This window comes from Protobothrops mucrosquamatus, unplaced genomic scaffold, assembly GCF_001527695.2.
Source record: "Protobothrops mucrosquamatus isolate PMUCROS unplaced genomic scaffold, P.Mucros_1.0 scaffold1047, whole genome shotgun sequence".
In the NCBI taxonomy this organism is placed as follows: domain Eukaryota; kingdom Metazoa; phylum Chordata; class Lepidosauria; order Squamata; family Viperidae; genus Protobothrops; species Protobothrops mucrosquamatus.
In genome coordinates, this window is record NW_015387279.1 from 767739 (window position 1) to 780462 (window position 12724).

A 12724-nucleotide genomic window follows, 5' to 3' on the forward strand; every position below is an offset into this window, starting at 1 on the left:
GACTGGACATGTCTGTCCGAAATGGTGTAGGGTTTCCTGCCTGAGTAGGGGGTTGGACTCGAGGACCTCCAAGCTCCCTTCAAACTTTATTATTATTATTATTATTATTTCTGGTAATAAGTACATTAAGTACAATAAGTGTAAAATTGGATCCTGTAATAAAGTTTGTTCATCCAGTCCATTTAAGAGTCAAGGTTTTTGACCTCAAATTCAGTAATGCTTGAAATAGCAGTGTTCTATGACATAATCTAAATTGGGTGGTTGAAGTTGAAAGGGAGCATTCAAACTAGTGATTTAATAGACTTATTAAGCAGAAAAGTATAACTCTGCTGTTGCCATCTAATTTTCTTACAATATTTTGTTGTTTCATCATTTATTGCACTAACCATCTTAGACGACTTCATCTTGAAAGGGAAATAAAAATATTAAATCGTTCATCAGACAGGTGTTCAATTAATCAGGACAGTAAATGTATAGCATATATGCAGATGGATCGGTGAGAGTTTTCTTTGAGACCACAGATGGTGCTTTCCATTTCAAAAATCCGTTTGCAGACAATTCAGTTAGCCTGAAAGTCATCAATTCCAGTAGACCCTTACAAAATATTACCACCTATTATGTACTAATATATATTCTGGGGACCCCTGATCTAATTAAACAGTGTGAACCACTTTAAACCTAGAGAATTGTTCCAACATTTTTTTCTTTCCCAAACTGTAATCTGAAAGTCATATATTATTCTGCATGTCTTCTACATCCTCATTTGTGAGCGATATCTCAAACATTTCAGTAAATGCAGAACCTCACATTTCCCCTATATGTGAGAGGAATGGCCAAGAAGTAGAAAAGTAATATTATCATTTTCTGCCTAAGTAGAATCCCAGTAACGGGAGAACCCAAACAGGTTCTAGAATGAAAATCAGTAGCATTATGCTCTGAATTGTTCATTTGAACTATTTCTTTAATTTTAATCACTGTAGCATAGCTAATCAAGTTCCCTTCTCAGGGTAAATGTACTTCCCCTATACTGCCTGTAATACAGAATGAGTTCAGAATGTTCTGAATGGCAAAGCGTGTCTTCCATTGTCCCAACCTTTATAAATATGTCACTGAATCCAGATCTTCCTACCTAGAAAAGAAAGTCTCCAGCTAGAAAGTAATAAGAGCTGAAAAGGAGACTGTCCTGCATGCCAGTTCAAATATTGACTCATGTGAACACTACTTTCATGGACAAAAACAGCATATTTAAAAGATTCCACATACCTATTTCTGATTCACTGACCTCCTCCAGGTTTCATATAACTGAACCTTGATCCCCTCATTGTTCTTCTTCACTACAAAGGAACTGAAACTTCCACAGACTTTAATCCAACACTCCTGTTAGTACCCTCATGGTTAAGAATGTTGACAAAGTACATTCCAGTGGATCACATGCCACCTTGTTACCTGCCTCTTAGTTTTCAGGTCACAATAGAACTCTGGCCCCAGGTAGTTTGGAGAAAAGAGAGGCTTTAAACAAACAGTGAAACACTGAACAAACAATGTTCCTTAAATGGGTGAGGAACTTCAATAAACTTCCTTTCTACCTGTTCCCTTGTTCTGCTCAGGATACAAGAAAAGCAATATTTTCAATTTTGAAAGCTGGTTACATCTATTAGTTGCTCTTACTTACAACTATAGGATGCCACCGAACAGGGATGGCTGTCTCCTCACTTGGTACGTTGATTTAATACTGTGCTTTTGTTTAGAAGAGCGTTGTGGCCATTTCTCCATGCCAGAAAACAAAAGTAAACTGTCAGTATACATACTGCTTGCAACTTCCTGGAACAAAATCTCAAGAGTTAACCCTTGAGTTCATAAATCCAGTAAGTTATAAGTAAGTCCCTCCCTTTCCTTTGATGTTTATATCTGTGCCATAAATACACACACATAAACACATGTCTCAATGTATTAATGAACTCCTTCACAGAACTGATTTTATTTTACTGCTTCTTTTTAGTTTCTCTTATAATGGCTTTGAAAATTATGATTATATACAAAATTCTTGAATGCGCGGAAATGAATAAACTTACGCTAGAATTAAAAGACAAGGAGGCAACAGAATTTTATGAAATATGGAACAAATGCTATAATTGGCTAGAACAAAGAAAGAAACAGACATGATTACTGATGTAAATAAATTGTAAATAATATATATGAGATGTATAACACAGTTTTGTTAAGGGGAAAAAATGTATTTTTTCAGTTTTATTTTTGTTGTATAGTGGAAAAAAGGAAAAATAAAAACTAAAAAAAAAAGAAAAGAAAATTATGTTCTGATGTTTCTCTTGGGCATTTCCTAATGTAGTTTTTAAAAAAAAAAAAAAAAAAAAAACCCAAACACATTAACACCAGCACAATCAAATATCAGCAGCAATCTGTCTAGAAATTAGAATCCACCTAGAAAAAATAATAATAGCAAAGCACAACTGAATACTGAAGGACTTGATGAACTTGCTTGCAAAATAAATTGTACTGAAGGAATGCTTTATTATTAGATCACCACCTATATCTTGCCATAAGGCTTAATTTTAGAAGAGAGCTTTTGCTAATTAACTGAGCAAATATGTGTTTAAGTAGATATATGCAAATGTATATGTATATTATATCTTTGTGTACACTAATTGTTCATGTCCATGTATATGTGCACTAAAGAGGAGCTTTACATGGAATGAAGAGTTCACCTCTGTACTCAGGGCTTAGAATCAACAAAGCAAATTGAGACTGAATAAGCCAGCTTAAAAATGGTTTCCTTATAAGTAGAGGACAATCAGGTACTCCATGTATGGCTTCTTAAGTTCCATGGCATAAAAAAGTAAAATATGCAAAATTCCTAAAGACAGCCACAAATAATCTCATTGGAAAGGGAGCAAATTAGTTTCTCTCTGGGTATTTATTTTGTTTCTACAACCCCACACTGATTTCCGGGAAGTTTTTTAAAAAATTAAAATATGCATGATCCAGTTAAAAGCATACAAAGCCTGAAGCACAGAAACTAGAAAAAGAAAAAAAAAGTGCCTGACATATTCTGGAAGACTTTTGTTTTCACCTGTTACTTTTTAATGGAAGGTCATGCTAGAGGGCTGGTATTGCTACTATCAGGGTGATTTTAGTAGATACACATGATCCTGAGCTTGGTGCCAACCCAAACAGAGCTTTGTAGGTTAATACTAGTGTTTTTAATTGCATCCAGAAGCCAACAGAAAACAATGCATGTCCTGTGGCCCAGATGCATTTGTTCCACAACTGAGTGTCAGTCAATAGACAGGCAACTTAATTTTGGATCGAATGAAGCTTCTGGATGATCTTTAAAGACAGACCCATGTAGAACATATTGTAAGTGGAGACAAAAGAGATACCACTGGAGCTCCCCAAATACCCCAAAAGACAAATATTACCTCTGTCTTCCTGGACCTCAATTTTAGCCTATTTCCAACCATCTAGACCCTTGCAACTCAAGTACTGGGGTAGGATCTCACCAGCCTCGCCATCACTGACCAAGGTAGGGATTTAAAGCTGAGTATGGGAGGGAGATGGGAAGGGGAGAGATTGCCAGCGCTGCTGGTCTCATGCTGTCGTCTGCCATCGCTATCCCACGTGGGTGGGCGTGGCTGGTCCCAGTGAAAGGGAAGCCTCGTGGCTGCGAGGCTAGGTCAGCAAGGGGGCCATGGAGGGGGTGGTGCTGATTTACAACCTGGCTGTGTCCATCAAAGCCAGACGCGCTCAGATCCACGGGGCAGCCTTGGAACCAGCGAGGAGCTGCCCTGCCACTTCTGCCCCGCCCCCCGGGTGTGCACATAGGAGACAGCCAGCGCCAGCATCCTGGGTGAAGTCAGCCTGTGGGGCAAGACAGCCAGCAGTGATGCCAGATTCTTCCGCCTGCTTGCCGCCACTTGTGTGCGTGCCCAGGGGAGGTGCGGGGATGCCCGTTGCTGATTCCAGGGCTGCCCCGTGGATCTAAGGCTGAGCACGTTCTGGCTTTGATGGCTGGCACCAGGTTTTAGATCAGTGCTATGGGCCAGTCCTTCGCTGTTTCCAGAGCAGATTCCCAGCCAGACGGAACCACATGGTGGGCCGAATCCGACCCGCAGGCCTTGTGTTTGACATGTCTGACTTAGAGCCTGGTACACATGCATTTCTCTTCAAAAAAGTCGTACATAGATTTGCAAAACAATAGAATAAAGGAATATTCCTGAACTTTGTTGTATGATTTATCTCATGATTACTATGAAATTGTGTGAATGCATCAATGCAGTGTATGTTATCTCAGCTTGCAGAGCTTGGATTCACTGAATGAGTTTACCAAAAATGTAAATATTGTAGAATATACAGCCTCATGCTACATAACTAAGCTCCATTTCATGCTGAATAAACTAAATTATTAATGTATCTTAAATAGAAAACTATATTTAGATAGATTTTTACTCTAAAAGCATTTTATTAAAATAAATTTGATAAAAATTTAAAAAATCTGATTTTTTTTTATTTTTTTAAAAAAATCATCAATTATTATCCTCCTTGTCGAGAACAGTGCTCTCTATAGGAGAAAATGGGAAAAAAACCCAACCCAACAACAAATCCAACCCTAACATGATTCCCTAATAACTAATAGTATTATAAACACAAACTCATTCTTACAGCATGTTTCAACTATCTACATGTTTTCTCTTTGGGTGACATTTGTTATGCATATATGAGGTTGTTGAGCCAAACTGTTTCGAGGCTTAAAATAATAAGATAAGCGATAAAGATCAGTTGAATTTGATTCCTGCTATGTGTACAAAGACACAGCCAAGTGATTCTCTTGGCAACAGCACTCCAAGAATTGCTATCTTCAGGTTCTTTCAAATGAGTTTCCTTTGAGAATATTAGAGTTTAAAGCAGCGGTTCTCAACCTATGGGTCGCGACCCCATTTGGGGTCGATCGACCATTTCACGGGGGTCACCAAGCAAAGCTGTCCGCCATTTTTCCCCCTTTTCCGGCGGGTGCCTTACCTCCCTTGAGCTGGGCCAGCTGGTGGTCGGCCTGCTCTGTCTCTGCTGCTTGCCAGCTATGCCTCGGCCGGCGCAGGGGGCGGAACCACGCATGTGTGGCGCTCCTGGGCAGGGAAAGTCCTCGACTTACGACCGGTTGGGTAGTCCTCAACTTACGACCAGTTTAGTCCTCGACTTACGACCGGTTTAGTCCTCGACTTACGACCGGTTGGGGGTCGCGGCATTAAAAAGGTTGAGAACCACTGGTTTAAAGGCTGAACTCCCAGATAGTATAGTCTTTGCAAGACTTATTTCAGAAAAAAAATATCTTGTAAATTCCTCTATTCTTACCTTATTAGTCATTAAAATGTATAAGAAAACAAAAAATAACTCTTCAACTATTGTTCAGTGATTCATAAATTGTATAACTTAAAAACTGTCCGAAGAACATCTTATTCCATACAGCACTGAGCACCTAAAGCACAGCCATGCATGCATACTGAAGATGAAACTTCTTTAAGCAGCACAGAAGTTACCATCAAACAGAAAAATATATACACTAGTTACCCTTGCACTCTACATATCGATTGTCCTTTTATCATCATTTCAATCTTCTGAGGACCAATTCAATACAGGCGTGACCACTAAACACATATAAATAAATAATCAACAGCTCCACTTGACCCAACATAGCAAATTAAGCACCAACGAGCTGTGAACTCTGATAATAATCTAAAATCAGCAATTCATTTTACATGAACTGAAACTATATCAAATCCAAGGTACCTGCCTGCCTAAACATGACCTGGAATAAGCATACATTTTTTTCACCTGCAGGCACAATGAGATGATTGCCAACTGATTACTGCATCAAAGCAACACATACTTACAAATAAATTGTCTTTCAAAAAACCTTTTCAGGAGGAAAAACAATAACCTCAGGAAATAGAAAAAGTTTGAATTTTGTTACCATTTCAGTACCAATCGCGAACGTGAACTGCAAAAATTCATTCCATTTTTTTGTTTAGATATTTTTTCCAGCCTAGTAATTGTAATATTATCATGACAGCACGACTGAAGGCAATTGGGTTCAGATGACAAAGTAATTTAAGAAATGCTTAAAAATGGAAATAACTCATCTGGCCAATCCAAAGACAGGATAAAATACAATTATCAGCTTCATCAATTCCCTATAGCCCTCCTCTGCCACTTCTAATTCCTTCAAAGATTATTCACTTTTTTGTTACTCAACTGTAAAGTAAAGAATGAATCATTTTCTTGAGAAAAATAGATTCTACACAATCTATGCATTTTCAGATCTTTCAGTTCAGAATGATCATAGATTTGAATTTTTATGATATATTACCTCTTTAGCACTCAGAATAAGATTTATATAATAATCATATAGTTTATTTCCAGCTCAGTAATCCTTCGGGAACTGATGTTATATGCCATGGATGCTAAATACACATATATATTCCAACTAAAATTCACTCAAAAGATTGTGTAAGTGGGATGGAAATTATATATATTCACATATTCTTTTTTGTCATAATAGTTTCCATTTTGCTGATATCCAGCAACAATATAAGCCAGCATCAATATTTGTAAAAGTAAAGTCATATATGATCTTAAAAGTGAAATGTTGGTTCTAAAATTTAAAGACAATTAAAACAGATGTATTGCCTATAGCAATACTTCAATAGCAATGGAAAGAAAGCTACTTATTTATGTAAGGGGAAGAAATAAGATTGGGCTAACCTTTCCGCTATATATATCACCCTACCCCAGGAAAACTGTGTAAATCCTGAACTGGTGCTTAGAGGATGTGAGGATTTGGATGGGGCAAACCAGAGTTGTTTAAACATTTAAACATTTCAACATTGGTGCTAATAATAATTATCTCGGTGTTCACTCAAAAAGGTATGCGTCTTGACTATGAAGCTCTCTGGAACTCTTACTTAAGCAAGTCCCTGAAGCCTTGATCCACCTTTGGCTGGTGTACCAATTATGACTCTATCTGGTTACAGATATTCTTGTGACAGTAACTCATGTCTTGATCATTACTTTATTTACATAATCTGAAAGGCAGCCCAATTTAAAAGGATCATGGGCAGCATATAACTTCAAAACAGATTAAAAAAAACAGCAATTAGTCAAAAGAAAAGTGGGCACAGAAGATTTAGCATAACCCATTGAAGAGGAGTACTATGTAGAGCTTTTAAAAATAAAGTCAGGGATTTTAATAAGAATCAAAAGTCATCTACAAGATGAATTGGTCAGGCCAACAAGCCATGAGTTGGCTTTCATTTGTACCTCTGCCTTGAAACTTCAGTTAAATTTTTAAAAGCATATTCTGAAAACAATCTCTTGAATTGTGGCAGCGTATAAGTTATACAATAGGTAATTAATAAATATTTTCATTTATTTGCCTTGAAAGAATTTGATTCAGAGGAGACTAACTCTTCAATAATTATACAACATACTCTTTCCATACCAAAAAATCAGCTGATGGAATGCAAGTTGTCTCCCTTGTGTGTTTTTTCCAACTCTATCAAAACCAGCAAAAAAAGGCTGCCAGACAATAGTGGTATAAGTTCCCACTGATTTTTAGCAGAAAATGCATGAAATCTTAATGAAGGTGTAAAACACATCTACACTAAAGAAAATCAGGGAGAGGAAATGAGACAAATTTCAGACCTTGGTCCCTCAACGTAATATTAAAGAATAACTGCCTTCCACTTTGTTTCCTGCACAAAAGTAAATAGTAATAAAATGGAGCCTCGAGCATCTCCTCTAGACTCAATTTTTCCACACTGAAATTATTAAACTCAGAAGAAGAGAAAAAACTCAGAGCATTAATGGTTAGCAACAACTATATTACTTATCTTTTACCATTAATATTAGAAATGCTATCCAGAGATATTTACTAAAGATATCTACTAAAATGCTTAATATTTGTAAAGTTGTTAAAAAGGGAAGTGGTAATCAGGCTGTTGAACTTTAGAGACTTGTAATGAAGTAGTAGGACTGTAACTGGAAATTTTGACCTCAGGTTTTGTTGATTACTAATTAGCTAAACTTTTTGAGTCACTGTAAACTTGTGGCGATATTTGAACTAAAGGCTTATGGGTGACAGATATTACTCAAATTACAAAATCTCATTTTATGTCTTCATATCACTTTTCTGTGGGATTGATACAGGATATAAGAAAACAAACCCATTAAATTTCAGGTTTGTTTATAAAGCAATTGAAGGAGTTCAACTTGATTGATGGATAACATTTGGGCAATTTCAAATTATTGACTGCCCAGAAATCAAGTTATTAACTTATGCCTAGGGGAAAAGAAACCAACTGTTATATATAAAACTTATTTCTAGAGCAAGTAAACATTCTGCTAATATCATCCTTTTGTTTAATTTCTTACTTGGATATAAAATGGTTTCCAATACGATACTCTAAAGGTATGACTTGGGAAGGTAACGTTGCATAGAGCAAAGTAAGACAAATAAACTAAACTAAAATAAATCATGCAAACATTATAATTTTAGCTACATTATTACAAAGCATTGGGTTACTCTTTCTAGGGGGCATATAAAACATTTCAAATCTTGAATTTTAATTTGATAGTGAATTGGAAGACTGTGTCAAAGATTTCACTGAACAGAAATTAAATCTGTTGTGTACCCTGTGCATGACTCTAAGACCCATTCTAAGATAGTTCAATGTAACATCTCATGTAAACAGACTTTGATTTACAATGTTTCAGTCCTCAAAGTATAAGAGAAAAAAGCTAATGATGGGGAAAGTTAGGACAGCTTTTGCCACTAATTGATTTTACTGGGGAAAAAATCATAAGTGCAACTGCAAAAACCACTGCTCCACCTATTTTAAAAAGTAACCTTGAAATTATTTTCTTAATGGGAATGCAAAGTTAGCAATGTCTATCCTTTGTAACCAGTTCTGGAGCTTCCTAATAATCTCTATCATAAGATTCTGACAACTGAATCTTGCTCATATAATACAGAGTAGTTCTATCAGAACAATACAAAGCTTTTCATCTTGAAGAGATGTAATGTAGCCTTTACTCTAGGTCAGTGGTGGCGAACCTATGGCACGGGTGCCAGAGGCGGCACTCAGAGCCCTCTCTGTGGGCACGCGTGCTGTCGCCCCAGTCCTAGGCCTTCAGCTGGGTTTTATAAAACCTTTTCGCTTTAGGCCTCTGCCACTGTGTGCAAAAAATAAAATAAAAGGTTCAATCAATCAGTCAATTTCAACTTCTCGCAGGGAAAAAAAAGATCTTGCAAAGTTGGAATTGATTGATTGAACTTTTTAGTCCCACCCAGTCTGCGTTACCACTGCAGCCACGCCCACCCAATTGGCCACACCCACCCAATGGGCCACACCCACCCGGCACCTGACGATGCACAAGTGGGTTTTGGTTGCAGTTTGGGCACTCAGTCTCTAAAAGGTTCGCCATCACTGCTCTAGGTCTAGGAGAACAATGTTAAACATAATAAATTAAGATTTCTTTATTCTGCTTGACCAATCCGACATAGGATTTTAAAGTGGCCATATTTTAAATGAATATTAAAATACTTTAATTAAAAAAGAGAACACTACAGAGTTCAAAGTTGATTTTTGTTTACATTAGTTCTCTGAAGCAAACCAGTGGAACCAACTCATGTGTTCCTTAGCATTTCCTAATGTTATGATTGCCACGAATACATATCTGCACAAATGCTGCAAATAAGCCTAAATATATATCTGAAACTATATACTCTTTAGACAGTTAATTTAGATCAATTCAGTTAATGATAACATGAATATAGTATGACAAATATTAATTAGGAAAAAAGTGTAATGTCTCTTTGTGAACAATTTCCTTTACAGGAAACTATTAATAGCTGATAATACATACAATTCCTTGCAAGCTTATTCCCGAGCAACAAATTAAATGTCAAATGAAATAATACAATTTCCTATCTCTATACCTATAATTAATATTAGGATGGTGACAAATGAAGCACAGAATTCTTTGGAAGCTAACTTTGCAGAGAGGTAAAGGAAAGTAAAAGAACTAATAAAATAAATCATGCAAATTTTATAACTTTAGCTATATTATTATTAAGTAATGGATTAACCAGAACCAAACCCTTCAGATTTAAAGCTTAAGAGGGTAGAGGTAATATTCAAAACACAACACAAAAAAACAAGATATGTACCCTTTAGCAATTTCTAAGGAAGTGCACCATGCAGATGAGAAACTCTTGTATTGTGAAAGTTTATAAATCTATTCAAAACCTTTTAAGGTGTTTTGAAATCTGCAAGAGCCACAAGTTCTTAGTATTACAGACTTCATTATGAAACATTAGGAAAGGGCCCTTGGCTATCAAACCAGCTGCAAGTATTCCAAAGCTGTAATGCATGTTAACTTGATTCAAAGCACAACTACATACTGTATTAACTTTCAAATTTCTTTTGCATACCAAGTTCCCTGTCACTGAGGACAAATTCATGAAACTACTTTATATATATATTTAACCTGCTATTGTTCTGCAACCAAAACTATCTCATATCTTGCAATAGTTTAAATTTCTATCCACATAGAACAGGGATGTCAAACTGCCGGCCCATGGGCCGGATGCGTCACGCTGAAACTGCGCCCACCCCATTGCCAGCAATGGGGGAAAAGTCACAATACATTGCGACATGTCACGTGATGTTGCGAGTTTGACACCCCTGACATAGAATAATAGAGTTGGAAGGGCTCTCAGAGATCTCTTCCGACTCTATTATTATTCTATCCTAATTAGGCAATCCATCTACCTATTCTGTTACCACTTTTTTTTGTGGTAGTCCATCCAAGTGAAAGTCTCAGATCTGCTGCTATGTTTGATGCAGTCCTCTGGTGAGGATCTTTTCCAGGATTGCTAGTTGAAATCCTAAAACTGGAAATCCACCAACTGTAACCAAACGCAAGGAAAACCACTCTGGTAACCCTTGGCTTTTTAATCAAGTAGTATTGCCTATACAAAACAACTCCTAAGAAGTTTATTACACAGCCATTTCTGATATTTCAGAACAAAAATACTGCAGAAACAGGAGTTGATACCCTCCAGCAATACAATATATACATTGTTTTTTGCTTTTACTTACCAGATGTTCCTCCAGCCAGTCATGTATGCAAGCTATTGTAGCCCCTGGTACTTGGTGCCACAAAGCTTCTTTCTCTTGAGGATCCTTGAGCATTTCTAACGCTAACTTCAAATCTTCCAAGAGGTGCAAAATTTGAAGTGAGCCAAAATACATTGATTGAGCGGGTGACACCATGTCATAGACACCATTTGTATATTCTGCAGCTGCCTTGGTACCTAAAAAGAAACAACAGAGTTAACAGAGAAAGAGTCCAAGAAAAAGCTGAAGAGCCAGATTAAAGAAAACTAGTTATTTGTTTATATACTGGATTTTATTTATTGTGCATTTTATGTGCTGGAAAGCAATCTCCGACTCCTTGAAATAATCTTTATTCTTCTTTTAAGTTCAACGGTATCTCATTTGGCTAGGCTTCTTAGGACATTTAACTTATGCCATGCCAACCAGTTATAGGCAAAAGCTGCAAATACATTGATAAAAAGATGTAAATTACTGAATGGTTCTGTTATAAAAGCTTTGACAGATACCACGTAGGAGACCCTTGATGTTTTTAGAAGTAATTTCTTGCAAATCATTTTATCAATATTTTATAATACAGTGCATATATACATTGCACATGTCTTGAATGTAGCTGTCTTTATTCAGCAAACAAAACGTATAAGTTCTATGTCAAAATCAATTTTATGCAAACAAATACTATTTTATAGCTACATTATTTCATGAAAATATATCAATTCACCATCAAATCCACAGTGGCAAAAAAGAGAAACAGTCCATTCGCATTCACAGAAGATACAATGGAATGATCACTTATTAAAACAGAAAAATAACAAAGATGCAGAAAAATAACATTAGATAACTAATGGAGTATATTCAGTAGTATGCTATTAAATGCACAGCAACCAGCGCTTCTCTTGCTGACACTGCTGTGTTGCAAGCCGCCAAACATCTGATTGGCTTGCTAAGAGTCACAGCTCAGGCCTGCTCTCAACCCACTTGCAAAATTCCTGAAATTTTAACAATGGACTCTTGTGGGCTAATGCCACTGAGTATATCAATCAATTTCCCCAAATAAGCAATACCAATATTTATCAAGTCCTAAGGCAAGATAAAGAGAACCCAATTAGTAAGGTGACCAACTTTTTACAATAAAAAGGAGGACACAAATAAATTGAAGAAAAAATATTGTAAATAAAAGAAACATTTTCTTCATTGCAACAATAATACAGACAACTTAGCTTTCGAAAGCCAATAGAGGGAGTAGCACAGCTCATGCAAAAGTTGAAAAAAAAAAACCCATCAGAAAAAGATGCCGGAACGCCGTTCTGAGCATTCTATGAGGGAAAAAAAAGCCTTATTTATTTATTTATTTATTTTCATTAACTTATATGCCGCCCTTCTCCCCATGGGACTCAGGGCGGCTCACAGCATGTTAAAACAATATAAAACATTATCCCCTATAAAAGCCAATTAAAAACCAAATATTTATCGCTGTGTCTTATTAAAATCATTAAAATTGTCCCTATTTAAAATTCACCCTAGGTCAGACCCGC

At 36.5% G+C, this 12724-nt stretch overlaps 1 protein-coding gene across 1 annotated transcript in view; it reads right to left on the reverse strand.

Moving 5' to 3' along the window:
* Positions 1 to 12724, reverse strand: part of PPFIBP2 (PPFIA binding protein 2) — a 112026-nt gene that overhangs the window by 77831 nt on the left and 21471 nt on the right. The window contains exon 3 of the mRNA XM_029284874.1: positions 11175 to 11389. Coding sequence (XP_029140707.1) covers positions 11175 to 11389 — 215 coding nt within the window. The remainder of the gene's footprint in view (positions 1 to 11174; positions 11390 to 12724) is intronic.